Genomic DNA, 26605 nt, shown 5'->3' with positions numbered 1-26605 from the left:
TATTGATTTCTGTTGCACCAAAACCGCACTGTTTTGCATTTAAAAAAAGTCCCTGACCCTTTCCAAAAATGCAGCTGCTCAAAAAAGCTCAAAAAAGCATAGATGTGAATGTGTCCCATACAAAGTCATGTTTAATGGACTGTAGTGCGTTTCTGCAAAAAAAGCCGTAAAAAACGCATTGATGGTAGTCAGGCCTCAATGGGGAGGTGCATTTTTGGTGCGCCCAAAATGCGGCAAGCAGGATTTAACACCAAGTACAACACAAGGGAAGCGCAACAGACCAGTGTGAAGACATACATTGAATTTAAAGGGATGCATTTTTCTTTTTTTTTATTCTTGAGCTTTTCTTGTGCCTTTTTTTTTTTCTTTCTTTACTCAAAAGTGCTGCAAAAACTGCTGAGTGTGAAAGCAGCCTATTGCTATGGAGGCCCCCATTGCTCCATTTTTCTATTCGCACATTGAGCTGTGGCTTGGCCCTGCCCCCTCTGCTCATTGGCTCACTGGCTGTGATTGACAGCATTGGGAGCTAATAGCTCCTGCTTCTGTCTCAGCCAATAAGAAGAGGGAGACTCCAGTGCACATCACTGAAGCGAGAGAGGGCTTAGGTGAGTATTGGGGGTGGCTGGGGGGGTGCTGCACACAGTTTTTTTTTTTACCTTCATGCATAGAATGTATGAAGGTAAAAAACCTTGAGCCTTTAGAACCACTCTAAGTACACCCATGTGAACATGGCCTAAGAATCTAAGGTCACAGAAAAGCTCAATCTGCACAATTGTGCCATGAAAAACTCATTTTATTTTTGGAGCTTTATTTTGGTGGTATTTGATCATCACTGAATTTATTTTTTATTATGTAAATGAAAAAGACCAAACCTAAAAAACGCAATATTTTCTACTTTCTGTTATAGGACACATCCAATAAAATCATTTCTTCATAAATTATAAAACAAAAAAAAACTCAACGTGTATATTAATTGGTTATAGCGTCTACAACCCATGGTACATACAGTGGGTATAGAAAATAATCAACCCCCCCCCCCCCTCCCTTTTAAAATAATTACATTTTGTTGCTTTGCAGCCTGAAATGAAGACACACAGTTTTTGTTTTATCCAGCTGGATTCACTCAGTGCAACTTATAACATCCGGGTGATATAACACCAACATGTCAGAATTGTTTTTTTTTTAATTCAAAAACCAAATCACTGAGTTGGAAAAAGGATCACCCCCCCCCTCCTAACAATGACTTGTAAACTCAATCAGGTGTAGCTAATCACCTTCTCAATGGCACACAAAGCCATTTGATTTTCTACTGTCATCAGCTGTGGTCATTTTGATTAGCTCAGCATAAAAAGAGCTTTCCTGGAGCATTTCAGTCCCGGTAGTGCAACTGTAGAAAACTATCAATTATGGGTGGCAAGGCACTGTCTATAGATCTCTGGGATAAAGTTGTGGACAGGCACAAGTCAGGATAAGGATACAAACAAAAATGTCAAATGATTTATCAATGCCTAGAAGCACAGTGAAGCCTATTATTTAGGAGTGGAAGGTATTTGGTACAACACAGACCCCCCCTGGATCAGTCCTCGCCTCAAACTGGATGAAAGAGCCAGGAGGAAACTGGTCAGAGAGGCTACCAAGAGTCCTACAGCAATTCAGAATCAGTTGCAGGAATCTATGACAGAGTGGTCATTGTGTGCATGTGACAACAATATCACAAATCCTCCACAAATGGGGCTTGTATGGGAGGGTGGCAAGAAAAAAGCCGCTCCTCAAGAAAGGCCACATGTAGTCATGACTGAGCTTTGCCAAAACACACCTTGAAGATTCTGAGACCGCATGGAAAAAGGTGTTCTGGTCAGATGGGACTAAAATGGGATGATTTGGCCTCAACACTAAACGATACGTCTGGTGGAAATCCAATCCATCTCACCATCCAAATCCCACCATTCCTACAGTAAAGCATGGAGGGGGGAATATCCTGGTATGGGGGGTTCTCTGCAGCAGGGACTGGAGCACTTGTCAGGACAGAAGGAAAAATGCCATCAAAATTCTGAGGAAAATCATCTGCCCTCTGCCAGAAAGTCCAACATGGCAATGACCCAAAGCACACAGCAAAAAAGACCCCACAGTGGTTGGGGGAGAAATGGGTGACAGTCCTTGCATGGCCGGGTCAGAGCCCAGACTTATCCACTTCAATACCGGGGACTGTCACCCCCTTCCTGCCCAGGCCAATTTTCAGCTTTCAGCTCTCTGGCACTTTGAATGACAATTGCGCAGTCATGCAACTCTGTACCCAAACTAAATTTGTAGCATTTTGTTCACACAACTAGAGCTTTCATGTGGTGGTACTTGATCACCACTGGGGTTTTTTTTTTTGCTAAATAAACGAAAAAAGACCAAAAGGTTTGAAAACAAAAAATTTTTTTCTTTGTTTTTGGTATAAAAATTTGCAAATAAATGTTCTTCATACATTTAGGCCAAGATGTATTCTGCTACTTTTTTTGGTGAAAATAACCCAAATCAGTGTTTATTATTGTTCTGGACATTAATACTGAAAATGTTATAGGGAACTCCTAACCTCCTATTGATTGGTGGGTCCAAATTACTAACTACTGCAGTGGGGAACAGACACAAACCTTACACTCGGCATCTTTCCAAATAACTGTTCTGTTTATTTGTATTTGAAGTATTTTATACACATGATTATGTAGGGATCACATTAATATTACAATTGTACTTTATGGTAACGAGGGGCGTTACATAGGCAGGCTGATTTCTAATCAGGACTTGAGAGAATGCAAACATGTAATGAGAACATTATTAGTGCCGTGTGCACAATGAGTGCCGTGTACAATACATAGGCAAAGCACGCAAAATAAAATGCAGAATTTACAAATTTCCTTTACAATTATTTAGTCTGAAGGAAAGTTCAAGTTATCGAGTCCACAAACTATGTTCTTTATCTGAAAATCGATCAGTCCTGATGTACTGATGGCCGATCTAATTTCTTGAGACTCAATCATGTCAACAGTACAGATGACCCCTTTTTTTAAAAGTAGACAGTCCGAGGTTTTTAGTAAGAGGCATGGCGAGTGTTGTTTTAAGTTGTAATTTTTTTTTTTCATAATTTTTTGGAAAATAATGAAATTTTAATTTTTTCACAAATGTGGGTTTTTTACATACTGTCACCAATGCAGTATAGCATCATCATATAACTGGTGTGGCGGTGATCGGGGACAATTCCTGGTGACAGTACGAAGAAACAAAAAATGTGTTTCAATGTTTTTTTTTATTACATTTTTTTTTTAAGATTTTTTTTTTCATATTACACATAATACACCTGATTTAATTCAGGTTTTTTTGTTGTCATTGGCCGCAGCTAATCACATGACACAGATGGGCTGTGATTGGCCCAGTCTGTACATGTGACCAATCACAGCTTGTGACACAATTGTGTATAATGGATGGCATGAATGGAAGCCATCCATTGTTTACAATTATCATGTGACCTGCTGTGATTGGTCACATGGTACTGGCAATGGGCCGGTACACAGATCTGTCATTGGCTGGGTCGAAGGTACACAGCCAGTGACAGATTTCACCACAGTGCAGCACGATCTCAGAAAGTCATCATGACGCCCACTCGGATCGATGAGAGTCCCGCTTGGCCATCATTCTGCTATTGGCTGGAGGGGAACAGGTTAAAGATGGCCCTAATCATGTCTCTCTGCAGAGCTGAGAACACGATCCATCACTTCCCCTAGTAAAAGCACCACCTATTGTACACCAAGCACATAGCTAAGCACACACTTAACCCTTTGATCACCCTAGATGTTAGCCCCTTCCCAGCCAGTGTCATTAGTACAGTGCCGGTGCATATTTTTAGCACTGATCACTGTATTGGTGTTAATGGTTCCCACAAAATGTCAGTTAGTGTAAAAATGTCCACCGCAATATCGCAGTCCCGCTATAATCTGCTGATCTCCGCTATTACTAGTATGAAAGAAAAAGAAATTCCATTTTATGTACCATAGTTTGTAGATGCTATAACTTTTGTGCAAACTAATCAATATATACTCATTGGGATTTTTTTTTACAAAAACTATGTAGCAGAATACATTTTGGTCTAAATTTTATGAAGAAATTTAATTTTTTTATTAGATATGTTTTATAGCAGAAAATATTTTTTTTGTTTATAGCGCACAAAGCACATACATTTCATTTGGGTGCAGTGTTGCATGACCGCGCAATTGTCAGTTAAAGTAAAGCCGTGCCGTATCGCAAATAATGGCCTGGTCAGGAAGGGGGGTAAATCTTCTGGAGGGCAAGTGGTTAAAAGACAAAAGCGCTGATCAGTGTGAGCCATCCTGGGAGTCAGACAGGCCGCTTCCTGTCAATGAGATGCATGATGGATTGTCTTCTGAAGGGATTTCCTCAGGACTGCTCTGTGTTGATGGATCTACACCCCACTGACATCACTGACAGCTCACCTTCTATTAGAGTGAATGGTGGGGACTGTGGCCTCATAATTCTATGCTGGAGATCATCATACTGTATGTGTCCACATTCATCTCATAGGAGAACATAGATTACATTTGTCAGTAGATCACATACCTTGTTTTCTCTCTCTCAGTGCGTCCAGAGGTGAAGGTGTGGGGTCGTCGTCAGTCGGATGATGTGACCAGACTTCATTGCCTGGTGTACGGGTTTCACCCCCGACCTGTGGATGTGAAGTGGATGAGGAATGGGGAGGACCATGTTCCTTCAGATGAAATGACTCCAATTCTCCCCCATCCTGATGGCACCTATCAGATCAGAGTCAGTGTGGAAGTCCCAACCAAGAAGGGAGACACTTACTTCTGTCATGTGGACCACAGCAGCCTGGGGGATGAGACTCTCAGTGTGAAATGGGGTGAGTAAGTAGGACTTCTGCTATCTGTCCATACACCACGGGGTTATTTACTAAAATCTGGTGCAGCTCTGTATAGAAACCAATCAGCTTCCAGGTTTTATTGTCATTGAACAAGCTGAAGCTAGAAGCTGATTGGCTCCCATGCACAGCTGCACCAGATTCTGAGTGCTCCGGTTTTAGTAAATCTCCCCCTGTGTGTTTATCACAAGTAATGCTAAAATGGAAACATCCTTTGTAATAAGCCGGCTGTGTTTGTGTCACTAAATGAATGAGAACGAGTGCAACCGAGGAACAAAACAAAGTACTGAAATACAGAAATAGCATTCAGACCGTACACAGCAGTATCTGGGGTAGTATTTCCTGCACTGTGGCTGGTCGGTGATTTGTTGAGATTTGAAATCCATTTACAATGAAGGATCTGCCTTTGTATGGTTATCTGTAGAAAATTCCAGAATCTCCATGTCATTGGCATGTCATCATTTCATATTGTACCAATGATCACTATCACATATATAAGATATATTGTTCTTGATATGTTAATCATTAACAAAAGTATTTCTCCCATGTTCTATTCTGTAACATTGCCAATGGAGGGATTTGTTCTTCTTTTGTACCTCGGTAACTCTGGATTTAAAGGGTTAGTTCATACATAACTGAGAATTTACAGATAAAGTGTTACTAAACCCACAACAGTAAAATCAGTCTGTATATGTTGTAAATCATACTTATTATACTCACTGTGGAACTTAAGAGGGTAATGCTCTGCCTTGTGTAAAAAAAGCTGTTTGATCCTGTCTTCTCTGATCCTGCCCTTCTTTTGCTGTCCCCAATCCATCAGCCATACTTAGAGCAGCAGTGGCACGTCTACACATGCTCTGTTTACTGTGTATTGATAGGTGTGTTTTTCATTTTTGTTTTTTCTTTTGGGAGAGTGCATGTGATCAGCACAGAGCCAATCAGCACTGTCCAGACAGAGGGTCAGGGGTTATGCAGCTTTGTAGGATAGTCAGAGGAGAATGAAAACTCCTCCTACAAGAGTAGCCAGTGCTCGACCAGACATTGATAGAAGTCACAAGACTGCTACATACTGCTGGTGAGAAAAGGTATTAAGCAAATTTATATTTCCTAAAATAATTGCATTTCCATGTTCTGTGTACTGTGGGAGACCAGATATAGTGAATGCAGGGTCCAGGGAGACCAGATATAGTGAATGCAGGGTCCGGGGAGACCAGATATAGGGAATGCAGGGTCCGGGGAGACCAGATATAGTGAATGCAGGGTCTGGGGAGACCAGATATAGTGAATGCAGGGTCCGGGGAGACCGGATATAGTGAATGCAGGGTCCGGGGAGACCGGATATAGTGAATGCAGGGTCCGGGGAGACCGGATATAGTGAATGTAGGGTCCGGGGAGACCGGATATAGTGAATGCAGGGTCCAGGGAGACCAGATATAGTGAATGCAGGGTCTGGGCAGACCAGATATAGTGAATGCAGGGTCCGAGGAGACCAGATATAGTAAATGCAGGGTCCGGGGAGACCAGATATAGTGAATGCAGGGTCCGGGGAGACCAGATATAGTGAATGCAGGGTTCGAGGAGAGTGGATATAGTAAATGCAGGGTCCTGGGTTTAGTGACACTTTAAAGGAGGCCATAGAGGCTGCCATTGCTGACTGGTTGATAATTGCCTGTTTGTCACACTGACCCTTTTGGCTTCACAAACCTAGAAAAGGTATACAAATAAAGAATCCAAATTTTACTCTGACTTAGTTGATTCGCATATTTGTTCCAGGTCAATGACATAGAAAATAATGAAACCAGAGGGTCAGCATGATAGCCAAGTAAATGTCGGACACACTGGCTGGTCCCGAGAGAGCCGTGGAAGGCAATGGGGGGGGGGGGGTTCCCCTCCTGCTGGTGCAAGATATAGAGCTGCTAGTTAGCCGAGCTCCAGCTGTAAAAAACGGTATCGGGGTGATGCCTGCAGCTGCTGGAATCACTCCGGTACAACCACCAGAAACTCCAGAAGTGGCTAAGCTGCTCATGGCCGTGGTCGCACTCTTGCCCCCTCCATTGACAGTTAATAGTGAAAGGACCACACATAGGCTGGAGCTTTGGGTGGAGAAGAGGACAACACTGGACTGGGGGTGAGGGTTAATTATATTGTTTGATTCTACCCCCTAGACCTACCCCCACTACAAGGGTAGATGTTGACTAACTCCTGTAGCTGGGCTTTATAGTAATGGGCAAAAAATATAAAAAGGAATGCGCTAAATACCAAATCACATGAAAATGCAGATAAATACATAAATAAAATAAAAAATATATTTATAAATGTCCGTAATTCATATATAAGTCCAAACACCAATATAAGTGAAAAAAATCTCTTAAACAAGAAAAAACACCGTGTAGCAAAATCCACCACCGAATGAAATGGGTAAACTCACCAGAGCTATTTGCTGATCAAATTATAAATCAGCAAAAATAGCAATTGCTCTGGGAGCGATGATCTGTTGGAGTATCCAGGAGCAATAGACTGCAATCCGCCAAATCAGCACACATGGAACAGCCTTAACTGCAAGTGGTCATCATGCCTTCATAACTTTGGAAATGCTCGGGGAATCAAAGAAGAGTATCATGCGCGATCACAGCCGACAGTCTCGAGGAGTGTCCTGATGTCCCATCCACTAAGCCCCCCTATGCGTTTCGCCATCCGCCGTCTTCATGCCGCCCTTGATGACGTCGGATGACGAAACGCGTAGGGCGGGGCTTAGTGGATTTGGACTTATATACTTATATATCCACTGGCTTCCGATTGCGCAACGGATCAAATTTAAAATCCTAACACTGACGTACAAAGCTGTCCACCATACTGCCCCGAACTACATCACTGACCTAATATCCAAGTACCGCCCAGCACGCACACTCCGCTCCTCACAAGACCTCCTTCTCTCTAGTTCCCTGGTCTCCTCCTCCCATGCCCGCCTCCAGGACTTCTCCAGGGTGTCACCCATCCTCTGGAACTCCCTGCCCCAACCCATCAGATTATCACCTACTCTCCTCTCCTTTAGGCGCACCCTGAAAACCCATCTCTTCAGGGAAGCCTACCTCACCCCCTGCTAACTTGCTGACCTCCTCCACTCTTCCTACCACTCCATCCCCCACAGCTATCTCCTCCTGTACCACTATCCCATCCCTTCTAGATTGTAAGCTCGAAAGAGCAGGGCCCTCGATCCCCTCATGTTTTGCATTGTATTGGTATTGTTCTGTCACATGTTCTGTCCCCCTTTGTAATGTACAGCGCTGAGTGAACTATTGGCGCTTTATAAATACTGTATAATAATAATAATAATAATAATAATAATATATGCATTACGGACATTTATAAATATATTTTTTATTTTATTTATGTATTTATCTGCATTTTCATGTGATTTGGTATTTAGCACATTCCTTTATATATTTTTTGTCACTTACCTTTTCTTTGGTTAGGTTTGCAGCTTTATATATAATTTATTGGTGCTGTGTCTATATATTTTACATTTATAGTAATTGGGAAGGACTTTTTCTTTGCAATGAGGTGCATTGATGGTCCATTCAGAAAGCTCTGTTACAGTGAGAATGGGCCCCAGTTATCTGCTTCTACTATTAGTTGCTGTACCATACCAGTGCACTGTGCTGTACACAGACATTATTCTGTATATAGAACCTCTTTAGCACACCTTCTCTTTGTAAATGATTTGGAAGAATTTGCACCCTTCCCGAGGTGTTCCTTCCACGATGATCACACTAATGCCTGCTGACTGCACTGTGTTATTTATGGTGGACTGGTGATTGTTATCCTTCATGTTCCCCCCCAACACCGCACACATGTTTATGAAGTGTCAGGTCTATTCACATTCCAGGAACCCAAATCTCTGTGGACCTGGCTGAGCTCAAATCCATCCTCCTGGCACTGACATCATCCATGTGTGAGTCTGTTTCTTCATTATAGACCATTATATCTCATTTAGTGAATTATAATGTGCACTTGTAATGATATGATGGAACAATGCAGGAACAATGTGCTTCTATGACCTGCAATCAGCGGATTCTGGGACTAAATACACAAGACTGTCAGTAGATCTCACATCATGTTACTTCTGTGTTCCCCCAGATCCCCCTAAGGACAATACTCCTATAATTATCGGGGTTGTTGTGGTCGTTGCTGTAGCACTGATTATCGGGGCCGTTATTGGAGTCGTCATATACAGGAAACGCTCCGTTTCAGGTGAGATTACTGCACATTACACACCAGAGCTCTATTCATCATATAGGAGAACCAGACATGAGTCCTACACACTGATCAGCAGGAAGCCCTTGTATATGGACAGCGAAGAAAATGATATGTCAGCACAGAGGGAAATTTATAGTGGTTGTAAAGGTTCAAGGTTTTTTTTACCTTCATGCATTCTATGCATGAAGGGAAAAAACTTGTGTGCAGCAATGCCCCCAGCCCCCTCATTTGTTATTTTATAAAAAAAAAAAAAAAAAAAAAAGAACCTTTTAGTATCACTTTTAAAGGCCTTTATATGGTTCTGTTATCAAACATTTCGAAAAGCAAGCTCTCCAATTACAGTCCCTAGTTCAGTATGTTAGATTTTAAAGTTGGAACAGAATTGGTAATTGGCCAGACGGTGACTGTAACTTGCAGTTCACTAAATCTCGCCATACATTATACAATTTTGTTTAATTTCTTTTGGATCTACCTTCACCTATGTAGTGCAAGGGCCTGTCTGATTGCATACAAATTGAAAGTGTTTAGCTTTGACCTCATATGATATGGTTTTGGTAAATCTAAAGGAAAATTGTATAATGTATGGCCATCCTAAACAGGTACAATGTTAGAATCTATAATGCAAAACAGGTCCAGAATGGGGAAAGCATGAATACACTGCAGAATAATACACAATAGATGATGAAAGCTGCACTAACATGGAGTCCTCCCAGCAATGTCTATGTGGCTCAGTCATGGTAACATGTGGCTGTATAGTATGGTCTCTATTAGAAGTCTGGCTGAGAATCATCACTTCAGTAAACAGTTCCCAACAAGAACAGCTTCTTGCTATTATCCTCATAAACCGCGTCCCTCACAGTGAAGTCCAGGGTGGCTCCGGTAACACAGGCAAACGGCTGGAACAGATATTGTACAGATATTGCTCAGGATTATCTCCAAAATTTAGGGCAATTTTGGAAGACCATTGATGTCATTTGGAACAGGAAATCTCACCGACCAGCATCAGTGAAAACCATCCGAAGGTCTCCACTTCGTTAAAAACAAAGTACCAGCAAATACAGAATAGAGATGTATACTTTTTAATGTGATAATTAATTGAAGATATGTGTGTGACTTATTATATATGAAGAGTTTCAAAAACAATTTTCTGGTTCCTAATGTATCAAATTCTGTGTTACTTTAGGAAAGATGCCTGCTGATCGCAATATTTATGTTCTGGCTCCCAGTAAGTAACATTATTATGTGTTCTGTCCCCTCCGCAGTGTTCTATTATGGGGGCTGAGCTGTAGAGTGATGCATATTGATCTGATATTGAGGCAACATTGTTTACAGAGATCACACTGGGGACAGGAGTGAAAATTATCTAGAAACAGATTGCATGCTGCGGGTTCATTCTGTGATTATCTATTTTCCAGTTCATTAAAGTAAATGTGAACCCTCCCTTGTAAAACAACCCATTGAGTTTAAAATATAAATGAAAGGCAAAACATTTGTGTATAGATATAAAAAACCATCAAATACAGTTTTGTTTTTTCTTTGTTGTTTTTTCCTTTTTTTTTTAAATTTTTTTATAAGGCCTCATGCACACAGGGCATTTTTTTACAGCCACATTTAGGGGCGTCAGGTGATATTATTATATTTTATTTTTCTTCAAAACAGCCCTCCATGTTATCCTATGTGTCCATGCACACATAGACTTTTAGAAGCTTTTAGTAGCAGTAGCGTTTAGCAGCAGGGAAAAAAAAAAACAGGGTCAGTGTATCCAGGAGCAGCAGCGTTTTGGCAGAAAAAATGCTTGATGTGAATAAACGCATTTGAACTATAGTCGCGTTTAGCACTTGAGCGTTAATTCATTTCAGTGGCCAGAATAAATTATCATTCTGGCCAATTAAATGAATTAATGCCCAAGCGCTGGATGCTTCTAAAGGTGTTAGATACTTTTACAAGCGTCAGGTGTGTTTTTTTTTTTTTGCAAAAACGCTGCTGCCAGGAGGACAGCTTCTAGGGGAGTTTGTTTTGTTTTTAATGTCCCGTGTGCAAGAGGTCTTAGTGATCACATTCTCTCTGTTCTCAGCTGCATAAGGAGCTCAGCGAGCCGGGCGAGGAGAAACAGTGACATGCTGAACTTCCCAGTGGGGGTGGCATGTCAGGATAAGTCTGATCAATGGAGGAGAGCAGGCTGAGTTCCCGGCACAGCTATAGAACTGACCACGCTTATACTCTCACGCCTAGTGTGGTCAATTTTTGATAGGAAAGCAGAGGGACTGGCAGAAACACCAGGGATTTCACACAATGGAAGCAATACAAAGAGAACCGGATACTTTTTCCTACAAGTACATGGTACAGCAGGTGCATATCAGGAATATTTAATGTTGGGTTTTTAAAAGCTAAATGACTGTTGAGTATGAATCTAACTTGCTGAGTCACACCCAGAGCTCTCCAATCAGCAGAGGAACTTGAGCTTTGTTGATTGCAGACTAATAGGTCTGACTCAGTCGGGGTTTATCATACTAATGAAGAGTGCTGACCATGCCCATCCTTTATGCCCCCCTCCTCCATTCATAAAAGACATATTATGGCTTCTATGAATGAAGTGTGATATGTGAATAGAGGACAGGCTGGTGATTGAACGGTCTGCTCCCTCCATTCATACATCTTTTTTATTCATATAAGCTATAGTACAGATAGAAATAGCTGGCTGGGCATAGTGGGGTCCTACAAATCCTATCGGAGCCTCTTTACAAAGTGAGTCCCTTCTTGTTACCCCCCATGTAGGAACACACAGAGATCTCCATCCACCAGAGGTTTCCTATACATCCCAATTCACTGGGACCTGCAGTGTGGATAGAAGTGAGATCCATTTATTCTTCATTGTCTTTCATTCATCCTTCTCTGTTGGTGCTCTGTGAATGATATTTTGTACATACACGTAGATGGACTGATCACCTCGGGGGGGTAAAGGGATTTCGTTTACACAAAGTATCATTACAAATGCCATATCTGCAGAAAAGAAAAGGAACACTTACCTCTTCTACTCATTACAGTATACAGTAGTGATGTTTGTGATCATCAGGAGGAAGAAGGGAAAGCTGCAGGTAGTAGGAGAGTTACTGCGAGACTTCCTTGGCTTCTCTGCAGGTTTGGCATCTTTAAAGATACTATGAGTAAAGCTGAGCATTGTCGGTTCAAATCTCGGCCGGTCCCTGCTAAACCAGCCGAGATTTGAACCATGTATAAGCGGGCTGAATTTAACCAAGTTGATCGATCAATCAACCTGAGTACAATCGGGCTGTCAGATTTTAGCAGTAACCACTGTGTTCTTCTGGCAGGAATGGCTTCCCCCGCAACAACCCCCCAGCAGAATCAAGCGACTTTCTTTGCAGCAAAGAAAATCGCTCCGTCCATGGCCGGGTTTAGTGACAGTAACTGTTTTAAAGGGTAGTGTGATGGGTGAGATAGACATTGTGGGGGAAGACAGGGAATGTTTCATTCAGCATGAAGTAGTGCAAATGTGATTTTGGCCGTTCCATCACCTGTTATGATATATATTTCCTAATTGCCAATTCATACATACTGTTGTGTTCAAAATAATAGCAGTCAGACATCACTAACCGGATCAATCACTGTTTTTGGTAGAAATTATATTTCTACATGGCAAATAATTTACTAGCAGGTGTAGTAGAGTAATAGAAATCCAACAGACCCAACAGTCATGACACGCATGCTGCTGATTCTGTGTAATTGAATCACTAATTGAAAGGGGCATGTTCAAAATAATAGCCGTGTGGAGTTCTATTAGTGAGGTCATTCATTTTTTGAAAAACAGGTGGATAATTGCCCTTATTTAAGGAAGGAAGGCAGCAAATGTTGTACATGCTGGTTACAGTGCATTTCTCTTTGAAATTCTGAGGAAAATGGGTCGTTCCAGACATTGTTCAGAAGAACAGCGTACCTTGATTAAAAAGTTGGTTGGAGAGGGGAAAGCATATAAAGAAGTACAGAAAATGATAGGCTGCTCAGCTAAAATTATCGCAAATGCTTTAAAATGGCAACCAAAACCTGAAAGACGTGGAAGAAAGCAAAAAACTACCATTCGAATGGATAGAAGAATAGACAAAATGGCAAGGACTCAGCCAACAATCAGCTCCAGGAAGATGGAAGAAGGTGTAAAGTTCCCTGTGAGTACTGTTACAACTAGAAGACGCCTATGTGAAGCCAAGCTATCTGCAAGAAGCCCCCGCAAAGTCCCACTGTTGAAAAAAACACATGTGCTGAAGAGGTTACAATTTGCCAAAGAGCACATTGACTGGCCTAAAGAGAAATGGTGCAACATTTTGTGGACTGATGAAAGTAAGATTGTTCTTTTTGGGTCTAGTGGCCGGAGACAGTTTGTCAGACGACCCCCAAACACTGAATTCAGGCCACAGTACACTGTGAAGACAGTGAAGCATGGTGGTGCAAGCATCATGATATGGGGATGTTTCTCATACTACGGTGTTGGGCCCATTTATCGCATACCAGGGATCATGGATCAGTTTGAATACATCAGAATACTTGAAGAGGTCATGCTGCCTTATGCTGAAGAGGAAATGCCCTTGAAATGGGTGTTCCAACAAGACAACGACCCCAAACACACCAGTAAACGTGCAACATCTTGGTTCCAGACCAACAAGATTGACGTTATGGAGTGGCCAGCCCAATCCCCGGATCTTAATCCAATAGAAAACTTGTGGGGTGACATCAAAAATGCAGTTTCTGAGGCAGAACCAAGAAATAGAGAAGAACTGTGGAATGTAGTCCAATCATCCTGGGCTGGAATACCTGATCACAGGGGCCAGAAGTTGGGTGACTCCATGCAACACAGATGTACAGCAGTTCTCAGAAACAGTGCGACTACAACCAAATATTCATTAAGTGATTCAAAGGAAAGCAAAATCTTCAAACATTTCTCAGTTTATATAGTGAATGTTTGAGTTTGTAAAGAAGAATACAAACACTGCTATTTTTTTGAACCGTCTAATATTCACTTTTCTTCCATTTTTTTTAGAGGAACAACACAAATTTGATATATTTTTCTTCATGTTTTGATTTGGAATAGAATGTGTCGTGTTCCCAATGCATTTGTGTGGATGGAAATAAAAGCTATTAGAAGGATTTTGAGCTTTATTCACTTTTTTCAACACGCTGCTATTATTTTGAACACAACTGTACATGGTGTGATAGAGGTCAATGACTTACCTGCTTTCTTCAGAATTTTCTCTGTTTGGTCAGGCTACATGCACACGGGTGCTTTGGTCCATCAGCATCAGATCTGTGTTTTGGACTATCGGGAGGCATAGGTGAAGCATCCTGCTCTGCTGCCAGCAGCCGGTCAGATCTATGGCAGGTAAAATGACATGGTGGGTGAACGTATGCCCCGATCACAGGATTCCTGTGGGAATTGGTACTGATGGGTCAAACTATCTGTGTACAAGAGGCTGTCTGAGGGCAGGCATTCATATATCTGTAGGCTGAAACTAACCATAGTTACCAGCACATTCTATCTGCAGACAATGAAGAGAATGCTTCTAACTCCTCCAGCAACTGAATGTGAGTCCCTGAATGTCGGGGTTGCATGCATGTCACTAGGGGCCCACCCCTTACATAGTTAAGAACTGTCAAGCCAGCGGAGCAGTCAGACGGCAGGAGCCAGCGTTGAGAGCAGAGCCTTTTTTCTTCTTTTTTCAGGTAGTGGCAGTGGGCATCATGATTGACCTTGATTCTACTTTGTGGGACATTTTTTTATATTTCTTTGTATAATAAATGACTTGTCAAAGACTGTCTCCTGTCATTTTTCACTCTAGTGTTTTTTTTTTTTTGATAAATGGCAAAGATCATTATTTAAGGCAAGAGTTGGTGGTGAAAATATGTAAAGTCACAGTGAACATGTCCATATGATTTGGATGCAGAGTCAGTAACAAAAGAATCACCGTTGGTATCCTTAATGTAATTGAGATGGCAGGGCCCTGCCTCAAGGGGTTTCTTCACCGCGACATGCGGTCTATTAACCACCTTAATATTGATGAAACATGGAGCCTGCTGGGTCCTCTGTATCTTGATATATATATATATATATAGGGTGCCAGTGAATCACACTGTCCCCATCCTGCAACAAATCAATGACAAATGGACAGTCAATCAATATGTATTCTCCTGCTGGTAAATATATGTAATGGCGGACACACACCTCATTCCATATTGCTGTGTGACAGTTCACTCACCACCCGAGCCATAGATGATACTCTCTCAGAGTTTTCTTTGTCTGGATTACCAGGCATAGTCGCGGAGGCAGCCGCCACCATCAGAACTGTATCTGGCGGGTTCCGTTCTCCCCTTTTGTGCCTGTGCAGCCTTGCACCACTCGTGGCCAGTGTGTATGGCCTCTTCCCTACTGGTCAGCGTGTGTGGCGCCAATGCGTATGACCGGAAGTGATGTATGACGTCAACGCGTTTTGCAGATGAGCGTATCTCACTCGGCTTTGTCAGGACCAATGACACATCCCCTATCAGGTGGTGTAACCAATGTGTTGGTGCTGCAAATGTATTAGACAGATGTTTGTCACTATGTATGCAGCACTCTGGAATTCAGACCGGTCTTGATGTTGCTTTTATGTGATTTTAGGTCTTTTTGTATTATCTCATACTGAGGTGATGGTGAATCAGGGTATTTACCATAACTGTCCACATTTATATTGTGTAATAAAGCATACATTTTTGGAACGACTTTGAGTATCGCATTCTGTCCATAATGTACCGTATTTTCCGGCGTATAAGACGACTTTTCAACCCCTGAAAATCTTCTGAAAAGTCAGGGGTCGTCTTATACGCCGGTGCGAGCCGGTGTCAGGGCGGCACTTTTTCAAGGGGCGGCGCGGCGCCGCCCCCCCTCCTCTTCCAACGGACACTAAGTACAGGGGTGGGCAGAGGGGCTGCTGTACCTTACCTGGCTCCGGTCCCACGACGATCCGGTCCAGGAAGCGCGGCTGCTCCTTCTTTCAGTTTGGCCGCTCGATGGTCACGCGGCCGCTCGGCTCCGCCTCCTCACCGGTGATTGGGCGCTCCCACTGGAAAGGCACACAGGCGACCAATCACCGGCGAGGAGGCGGAGCCGAGCGGCCGCACTGGAAGAAGGAGCAGCCGCTCCTCTCCCCCACTGACACCAACGATGGGGCACTATTCCTCCTCCTCACTGACACCAACGATGAGGCACTGTTCCTCTCCCACTGACACCAACGATGAGGCACTGTTCCTCCCCCACTGACACCAACGATGAGGCACTGTTCTCCCCACTGATACCAATGATGGGGCACTATTCCTCCTCCCCACTGACACCAATGATGGGGCGCTATTCCTCCCACTGATACCAATGATGAGGCACTATTCCTCCCACTGATACCAATGATGGGGCACTATTCCTCCCACTGATACCAATGATGGGGCACTATTCCTCCCACTGATACCAATGATGGGGCACTATTCCTCCCACTGCAATGATGGGGTGCTATTCCTCCCACTGACACCAATGATGGGGTGCTATTCCTCCCACTGATACCAATGATGGGGTGCTATTCCTCCCACTGATACCAATGATGGGGTGCTATTCCTCCCACTGACACCAATGATGGGGTGCTATTCCTCCCACTGATACCAATGATGGGGTGCTATTCCTCCCACTGATACCAATGATGGGCCACTATTCCTCCCACTGACACCAATGATGGAGCACTATTCCTCCCACTGACACCAATGATGGAGCACTATTCCTCCCACTGACACCAATGATGGGACACTATTCCTCCCACTGACACCAATGATGGGGCACGATTCTTCCCACTGACACCAATGATGGGGCACTATTACTCCCACTGACTAATGATGGGGCACTATTCCTCCCACTGACTAATGATGGGGCACTATTCCTCACACACTGACACTAATGATGGGGCACCATCATTGGTGTCAGTGGGAGGAATAGTGCCCCATCATTGGTGTCAGTGGATGAAATAGTGCCCCATCATTGGTGTCAGTGGGAGGAGTAGTGCCTCATCATTGGTGTCAGTGGGAGGAATAGCACCCCATCATTGGAATACCATACTGAAATACCATACCATATTGAAATCAAATCTGATGTTTTTTTATTTGGTGTGCGTTGGAAGAGGGGTAGTCTTATACGGCGAGTATAGCTCAAACCCTATATTTTAACAGGAAAAATAGGGGGTCGTCTTATACGCCGGAAAATACGGTAACCACTTTTTCTGGTGAATCTCTTTTCACTGTCCTTTTTTGCTTGTGGGAAAGACCCTTGTCAAGGTGCTTTGGGGGGGGGGCACCCCCATATTGAGGGCACGTGGCCTGATATGGGGGGGAGGGGGCGCTCTCTCGTCCCCCACCCCCCCTTTTTCTGACATTCCAGGCTGCATGCTCGCATAAGTGTCTGGTATGGATTTTGGGGGGACCCCATGCCATTTTTTTACAAATGTCATGGGGGTTCCCCTCAAAATCCATTCTTAGACCCGAAGGGCTTGGTATGGATGGAGGGAGATCCCGTGCCATTTTTTAAATTGTTTTGTTACTTGCCAGCAATTCTTTCTTTTACATTCAGCTGTCAGCAGGGAACCCTGCCTCCTGAGACTCCTCCTCCCAGCAACCAGTTCAGAAGGCAGGCTCTGTGAAATGTGTGACACAGCAGTGCCTATGAACAGGGCAGAGTGAATATGTGTGACAATAGAACTTATTTTAAGATCTGAGAGAACCAGTTTGTTTTCTTCATATTACACACAAATCCTGGAGCCCCTCACCATGTGTAGGCGAAAACCCAACGTGACACATACTGTATCCACCGTCTACAAGCCTGCCACCCAGGGACTTACTGTACAATATACAGTATATTGCAGCGCTGGAAATATGGTGCAGCAAACATAAAAATGTGAAACTTGCCCTCCAGAGGATTTACCCCCCTTCTTGACCAGGACATTTTTTTGCAATACGATGCTGCATTATTTTAACTGACAATTGCACGGTCATGCAACACTGCACCCAAATTAAATTTACATCCTTTTTTTTCCCCACAAATAGAGCTTTCTTTTGGTGAAATTTGATTGCCTGTGTGTTTTTATTTTTTGTACTATAAAAAAAAACAAAACTATTTTGCGAAAATTATTTTTTTACTTTTTTAAAAAAAGTTTTTTACTTTTTTATATTATACATGTCCAGTAAAAAAAATTTAAATATCAAATTGTCATAAATTTAGACCAAAATGTATTCTGCGACATGTCTTTGCTAAAAAAAAAATCCCAATACGTGTAAATTAATTGGTTTACGTGAAAGTTATAGCATTTACAAATGGTGGTATATATACTGGGATTTTTTTTTTTACTAGTAATGGCGGTGATCAACGACTTATAGTGGGACTTCAGCGGGCATTCTGACACTGGGGGGGAACTGACTTGGTGTCACTGACATCCCCAGTGACACCAATACAGTGATCAGTGCTAATAAAAAGCACTGACACTACTAATGGCACTGGGCAGGAAGGGGTTAACATACGTAGCAATCAAAGGGTTGTGTGCTGTGTGTGTTTCACTGTGGGGTGGTGTGTTTGTGCTTCACTGTAAGTACACTGCCTTTTATGGCTCTGCTACACACAGCCATGCAAAGCAGTGTGCAGGAGCTGACAGGGGAGAGAACTGTTTTGTTTACAAACAGCTCTCCCAACACCACCAACCCCCCACCCCCGGTCAGAGATGCTAGGCAATCACCGGGCGCCCCCTAGCCAGAACTGCAAAATTGCGCACCCTTCTGCCCTGTAGCAGATTAAAGTTATATAAAATTATTTAATGTAATTATATCACAATACATAATATAAGCTTACATATTCTCCTTTACATTGGTGACATTGGGCCCCATTGCAAGAGAGGTGTCAGATCAGAGGTCCTAGTTAGTACAAAGACTTCTGTCATTTTATATTTTAACATTTACATTGGAGTACAACCAAAAATAAAAATCTCTGTCTTTACAGGATGACAATTGTCTGAAGATCATCAACAAGGAGACTGAAGATATGGAGCCGTTCTGCTTTCAATCTGCCGGCTTGTTTTAGCGTTTTATTCTCTACTTTCAGGTGGACCCGTCTTCTATTGAATAATGAGCACTTTGTTCAGGATGTTTGGAATGAAGAATCATTTTTAGATATAAATTTATTTTTAGCATTCTGTTTAAGAACCATCCCTGCCTGTATTAATTCTGGATGGATGAATTTTTATTGGTGTCTGTAACGTAGATGTAAGATTTGAATAGCTGAGATGTGACCTGTAGAAAATAGGACACTGTAGTTTTATTTTCATTCCTTGTCATTAAAGAAATATTCAGTCATAGGTATTCAGAGACCTGTGCTCAGCCTTTAGCATCTGAAAAGACAGAGCAGCTTCCAGGCTGGAAGTGACACCTGGGTACCAATAAGACTTATGAATAATCAGACTTTGCCACCTTCCTGAAGTATAAAAGAAGAACTCAGACGTTTCGGCTTCATGACACCAGGGGGGCTCCGATGTGTCTAGGGAGCTTTAAAGTATATCACAGATCAAAGGAATAGATTTCATCTCTCATAAAAGCTAAAATATTAGTTGCAGAGAGGTGAAAATACTTCCTTCTGATTGGGCACTCTGTGGGCTACATCTGCATGTAAAAACCGTATTTGTAGCCTATGTAGAATGCCAGAAAAATGCAGAAAATGGTTATATTGTGCCTGATGGCGACAGCTGAACATGTGATTGGTACTGCCGCGATTGGACTGATGCGCTGGTGTCGGAAATTCAATCCCTGACTTGGTGATTCAAATCGTTCCTGGTCCAATTGACTTTTGACATTTCAGCACCCAGAACATCCTGTGGGCTGGTACAGGAACACCCCCCAGAGTCAATTGGCCAAGGACTAATGTTCAGCCCACGTCCATATTCCCATAAATTGAGAACCCTGGGGTATGGACGTGATTCGTATGGAGCCGGTTCGATCCACTAACGGATTACGGACTTTTTCTGACTTGCTCCAGTCGCAGGATAACTCTTGGTAAAAGTTTTATTTCTGTTTTTTATTCCCTTTTATTTTATAGTGAATAGCCAATTGTGTGTCTTCTTGTAGTTCTCGTATTTTCTGTAACTTTTTATATTTTGTACATATTTTATGCACTGCCCACTTTGGGATATTAAATCATAAAATTAATCAGTGACTTCTGGGTATTTAAGCACGTGCTCATATCTCCGGAGAGATTAGATTGTATCGTATTTCAGTGTCTTTAAATGCTCGGTCAAGTTCATTGCCTATCTGTATGCAATTGCACTGTGTGTTGGCAGATTGCGTGCAGATTGTAAAGGTGACAGGTCTGCCAGACGGAGATCTGTGTGTGTGAGGTGTCCCAGCAGACCGTTCTGCAGATAAACTGTTGGGTGGTGGCAAGCTACCGTTTGTGGTGTGGGGGTGTGTGGACAGTTGAAGAGTGATTAACACCGGGGTTCTGGCTTGTAGGATAGCTGGAGGAATCCTAGAAGGTTGTGTGATTGCTGGGCTGCTCCTCAACCCTAGTTAGTGCATCAGATTGTATGTAAGATTTGTATCTGCTAGTGTGTGGTCGGCCGGCTGGATTGGAGTCTCCCTCCAGTGGTGGCCAAGAGGTAGTGTGGGCTCTGAAAGTGTATCACGGCCTGTCTTTTATACTTTTATATATTCAAAGTTAAGTCCCCCTTATTCCCTCTTACCCCAAGTCATGGCCGCGCCTCGGTTAGCTAATTGCTGTGGGCGTGGCGTGCGGGTGGACCGTGACAGTGTCTATTACCTGATTGAACGATTTTATCATACTTCCTGTTCTGTCTGACACTCTTCAAAAGAAAGGAATTGGAGGGAAATTTCCCAGACAGGGTCCACACAGCAATAACAATTTTATAGTCCCAACTCTTCCCTACTTTGTCTATAATAATAATAATAATAAAAATTTAATAAAAGTATTTCTGTTAAACTGATCTTGCCATTTGTGAAATCAGATCTGTGTATTGCAGAGTAGATGGGAAGAATGAACAAATCCTATTTTATTATTAAAGTTGAATACTAGGTTTGCTGTTTCTTGCACAGTTACATTGGCCTGGCTTAGATCAATGTATGTATGTATATCACTAACCTCACCGCTCCCTGTATAACACTGGAAATTGCTGTAGTAGCTGCTGTTGCTGCTACTACAGTGATATCAGCAGTCTTCTGGGTCCAGTGCTGAGTGTCTCCCTTCTGTGTACTAACCTCAGGGGGTCATTCGCTCAGCACTGGTGCCAGTTAGAGAATGCCCTGCATGGAAGATTTGGGTCTACCCCGTGTAGCCAGACAATTGCATTTTGGTAAAGTCTTCCTCTAGTGGTTGCCAAAGATATTACAGGCTGTGAAATATGTATTCTAGCTGCCCAAATCAAGTTCTGCTCTCATTCCTTCCCCCTACAAGCAAGGTCCTCCCCTCAGTTACTAGTCCTAGCAGGTTGGTGTCTGACATCTGGGGGTTTATTTACTAAAGCTGGAGAGTCCAAAATCAGACTCCCTTCTGCATAGAAACCAATCAGCTTCCAGGTTTCATTGCCAAAGCTTCATTGAACAAGCTGAGGTTAGAAGCTGATTGGTTTCTATGCAGAAGGGAGTCTGATTTTGGACTCTCCAGCTTTAGTAAATAAACCCCCTGGTGTCAGCTGAGGGATATTAGAGCATGCTTGTGTTTGTTCAGCTATCACTCCTGTCTGGACTGGAGAACTTGAGGTTCTTGCAGCAATCTTCCAGCCTATTGGTTGGTTTTTAGAGATGTGTGATGGACGGCGATACCTTGCATGTCAGCCGACCTCCCTCATTGCTGCACTTTTGGAACCCAGATCTGTGACACTAACAATTGAGCAAAATCTATGCAGATGATCTGGTAAAAAGTCATCAATGTAGCTGTGACAAACAAAATATGGAGGATGGGTGGGAAATGTCGGAGGACTGCAGAGGAGCTCAGAATATAACAGATCCCACCCCTTTCAGTGGAAAAGAGACCCTTCATTTAATATGTCTTAGATTTCTGCTCATAATGACAGGTTCCCTTTAAGGGTTCATCTGATACAGTATGGTGTTGGTTTTGTTAAAGATCTCTGATTTCTATTCTACAAGCATTTTGCTATCAATAATTTCTTTTGCAATGGGGTTGTGTTTGTCCTTTACTGTGTCCATATTTATACTCAGTTTATTTTTTAAGTCATTTTTATGTGATAATGAAACATTTATATTACAAAGCAAAACTTTAGTGGAATAAACATTGCAGACAGGGAGAGTTCAGGCAATGCCTGCTGGGAAATAAAAGGATCATGGCCAATATTCTGTACGGTCAGGTCTGGTGCTTAGGTGAGGTTCACCACCCAATGAGAGTGCAGGAGTGGAGTGTGTACAGTCAGGGCTGGAGAGATGGAAATGATCATGCTCGGTATGTGACTGTATGGGGGGATTTGCTGGGGGTGAAGATTGCAAAATACAAGGTGGACAGTTAAAGTGGTTGTAAACCTCAGACATGAAATATGAACAAAGCATATCCCTCTATAGTGTGTGCTTGTCTCAATTAAGAGCATTAAGTGTCATTTCTGTCTGCTGCCTCCTTCCTCTGCTGTCATCATGACAAGTTTTCCTGACACCAAGAGAAAAATGGTGATGGGGAGGGAGCTCCATCAGATTGATAGCCTCAGCTCTGTACCTATATGCTGTCTGGAGGGGGGGGGGTGTCCGTTTCCTCCATTCAACTCTCAGAGCTCTCGTCATTGAGCTCTGCAGTGTGTAGTTTCTGTTCCCTGTCCCCTTTTTCTGAACTCTCAGACAAGCTTTAAACATTCCACACTGTGAATAGATGTAGAGACGACTGCAGATAAGCAGGTACAACTTATGTAGGAGGATTTGTTTCATCTCTGTGTATCCCCTGAGGCCAGTCACTTCACTAGGTATATGTAAGGATTTACAACCACTTTAAATGTGTACTGATCCTGCAATCCATACAGCAGCAGGCTTGGTGAGGGCATGTCACTTTAATGAACTGCTACATGTTTCAGCACTTTGATTGCCAAAAGGATCCCTATAAAGAGAATCTGACTTTGCCCGCTCAGAACAAAGTAACAGTCTATTTAAAGGCCACCCAACCTAGTGCTAGTCATGTCACCCTCCTCTCTCACTTGTCAGGGTTCTGGCTGGTCGCTCATCCCCAAGCACTGCATTCTGGGAGGATGTCACATCCTGTCCCACACCCAGGTATTTTTGGGGGGGTTCAACAGAGTGGGGTATCACTGCAAAAGGAAATGTAAATGTGTTGGGGGAGTGAGCTTTAAAGAGACCCTGTCACTTCGCCCTGAACTCTGAAAGTAGCAGTCTGTATTATATCTGATAGAAGGGTGTTTGAGACCCCAAATATAAAAATGTGTCAGCATTATATGTATTGTGATTGGATGAAGACGTACACCCCCCCAGCCTAACATCCTTCTGCCCTGAATATATTAAACCCATCATATTGTTCAGTGGGGTTTTCTCTTCTTCTATGATGACACCCGTTAGACAACAGCAATCCGGAGCCTAAACCATGAACATGTTGTGAGGATTTATTGGGTTTGAAATAAAAATAATTTGTGAAGCTGCGAATCATTTCACTGTCATGTCTGCCCAAACCTTCTCCTGTCCTGAAGCAGATGTACCTTCTAAGGAGCAGACATAGATATAGGAGGGTATGATGTATACATTACAGACCGGCCTTATTAGGGCTTGACCGGACATGTGGCAGCGCTTGCTGCTCCTCTGAAAAGCAGTGACAGGCGGCTGGGATGGGATGTCACCTCCTCTCTGCCTGTTTTAACCCTGAAAATGGCTAATCACTTCCCTGCAACTACATACATCGCACACGGCTGCAGGGCAGGTGCAGCACAGCCCCATTCCTTTGCATGGGTCACCATTGACATTGCGGCTGTGACGTGTACAGCCCTGAGGGGTGCATGTCTTGGGTGGTCAGGAGTGCTGAATTTGCTGCCCCTTCCACATCATATAGAGAAGAGTTATCACCATCTTTTACAGTACGGAGTTCCTGATAGGGCAGAGTCCATGTAGTACCGTGTCCCATCATCCTTGGTGCCCCAGAACACTAGCCGTGATGTTAGACAGGGTGCCCCTCCCCCCTTAGTGCATGGCTGCCCCACAACACAGCGAGCAAGGAGATGACTGCTTTGATAGCAAGCACCTGCCTCCAACTAACAGCACATGTCCAAGGCAAGCACAGGCAAGAGGAATGCAGAAGAAGGTGATGTGTGTCGCCTCCCTTCCCTCGGCATTGTTATTGCTGGTGCTTGCCTCAGACAAGAGCTGGGAGCTGGAGACAGTCGTAGGGAAAGCAGCCGTCTCCTTGGTAGTGGTGTTGTTGGGCGGCTGTGTGCCAAGGGGGGGGCATCCTTTCCATCATCACTGCTCGTGTTACAGGACACCTAAGGAGATGGGAAAATGCTGCATTTACTTTGTCTCATCAGGAACTCGTTAGTATAAAAAAGTGATAATTCTTCTTTAAGTTACATTTTGCTCAGCGTAAGAAGCTGCTTGGATGGCTGTGAAATGTAAACATTACAGAACAAGTCCGGTTACATGTGACTAAGGTCCGGTTCACACTAGAATGCGGTGCAGGAAATCCGCCATCCATGTGGGTTCCCCACACCGCATTCTGCACTGCCCTTGTGATCTGCAGGGGGGTTAGTGCAATGTTAATGACACCACAAACACAGGTCACAAATGCAGTGCCTATCCTGCGCCAGATTGCAGGGTACAACATGACCATGTGATCTGGTTGCAGTGCATTTCCAGACTTGGTGCAGAACTTGGGTGCCATTTGAGTGGATTCAAAATGAATTGGTCAGCTTGCACTGCACTGAATCACATGTGAATTCTACAGAATGCAGTGTGTATCCCTGTGTGATCCATAGTGGGATCCTAGGCTAACCCCCGCTAGATATACCATGACCTGGATACATTGCACCCTTCACAGATATATTGCCAAATCTGCATGAACAAGTTACAAGTACAGATTTCGAGAAAATAATTTGACAGTTTTTATTTGTAAACATCGTTACTTTCCTGCACAAAAAAAAAAAACAGTTTTGTGAATCTGGCAGTTATCTATACAGAATTTTGTAATGTAATCAAGATAAATTGTATTTTAATACATTGATATGTTTAGATTATTGCAAATTTCCTTTTTACATATTTGCACTGTCAGTAAATCTTTTCTAAAGTTTCTATATTTTTCTGATTTGTGGGATGGGGTCCCTGGTGGCACAAATAACTGCACTGGGTTTGTTCAGTAAGGCACCACATAGAGAAAGGATGCCATGCAGTAATCTCTATCCACCAATCACATTCCAGTACAGTCAGTCTGTGCTGAGAAGGGTTCTATAGTGGGGCAGTGGAAGGACCGATGTGTGAAATCTCTGCGAGTCTTCATGTGAACTTGTCTGCCATGGTATTAGGGAAGTTGAGTTTTTTTTGAGAAAAAAAACAATATTTTTGACTTTTTGCTATTAAACATGTCCAGTAAAAAATTTTAAAAATCAAATTTTGTCATAAATTTAGGCCAAAATGTATTCTGCAATATGTCTTTGCAAGAAAACAATTTCCAATACGTGTAAATTAATTGGTTTCCGTAAAAGGCATAGAGTCTACAAATAGCGGTATATATACTGGAATTTTTTTAATTTATATATACTAGTAATGGCGGCGATCAGTGACTTATGGCGGGACTGCGGTGGGCATTCTGACACTGGGGGGGAACTAACTGCCACTGACATCCCCAGTGACACTAATACAGTGATCAGTGCTAATAAAAAGCACTGACACTGTACTAATGACACTGGGCAGGAAGGGGTTAACATGAGGGGTGATCAAAGGGTTAACTGTGCGCTGTTTTACAGTGTGTTGTGTGTGCGCTTTACTATGTCAGCACATTGCTTTGTATGGCTCTGCAATGCAGAGTCATACAAAGCAATGTGCAGGAGCTGACAGGGGAGAGATCTGTATTGTTTACATAAAGGTCTCTCCCCCATTAGTGATACTCGGTGATCGCCGCGTGCCAGCCGGGACCCAGTGATCGACAGCTAAGGCCATCAATGGTGGCACGGGAAGGGCGCACACGCCCCTTCTACCCGATTCAAATCACACCGCACAGAATTCACATGTGATTTGCACAGGAATGCGATGCGGTTCCAATGCGAATCACATGCGATGTGCTGCACAGCATCAGTGTGAACCCAGCCTTAGGCTCTGACAAAACCTGGAAGCTGATTGGTTGCGATGTGCAGCTGCACCCACTTCCGT

The 26605-nt window shown here is 43.1% G+C and overlaps 1 protein-coding gene across 4 annotated transcripts in view; it reads left to right on the top strand.

Moving 5' to 3' along the window:
- Positions 1-20443, top strand: part of LOC149440796 (class I histocompatibility antigen, F10 alpha chain-like) — an 88176-nt gene extending 67733 nt beyond the window's left edge. For 2 of the 4 annotated variants that reach the window (XM_089658125.1, XM_089658126.1), the window contains exons 4-8: positions 4634-4912; positions 9068-9181; positions 10371-10412; positions 14737-14776; positions 19245-20443. In XM_089658125.1, the coding sequence (XP_089514251.1) occupies positions 4634-4912; positions 9068-9181; positions 10371-10412; positions 14737-14774 (473 nt within the window). In that variant the 3' untranslated portion in view covers positions 14775-14776; positions 19245-20443. Of the gene's footprint in view, positions 1-4633; positions 4921-9067; positions 9182-10370; positions 10413-14736; positions 14777-19244 lie in introns of those variants that run through there. The other 2 variants (XM_089658127.1, XM_089658128.1) reach the window with 2 other exon arrangements.
- Positions 20444-26605: the final 6162 nt, after the last annotated feature.

Source organism: Staurois parvus, unplaced genomic scaffold, assembly GCF_062004578.1.
Source record: "Staurois parvus isolate SC_StPar_1 unplaced genomic scaffold, SC_StPar_1.0 ptg001052l, whole genome shotgun sequence".
NCBI lineage: Eukaryota > Metazoa > Chordata > Amphibia > Anura > Ranidae > Staurois > Staurois parvus.
The sequence above is the reverse complement of the archived record's forward strand: the minus strand, read 5'-3'. Positions and strand labels throughout refer to the sequence as shown.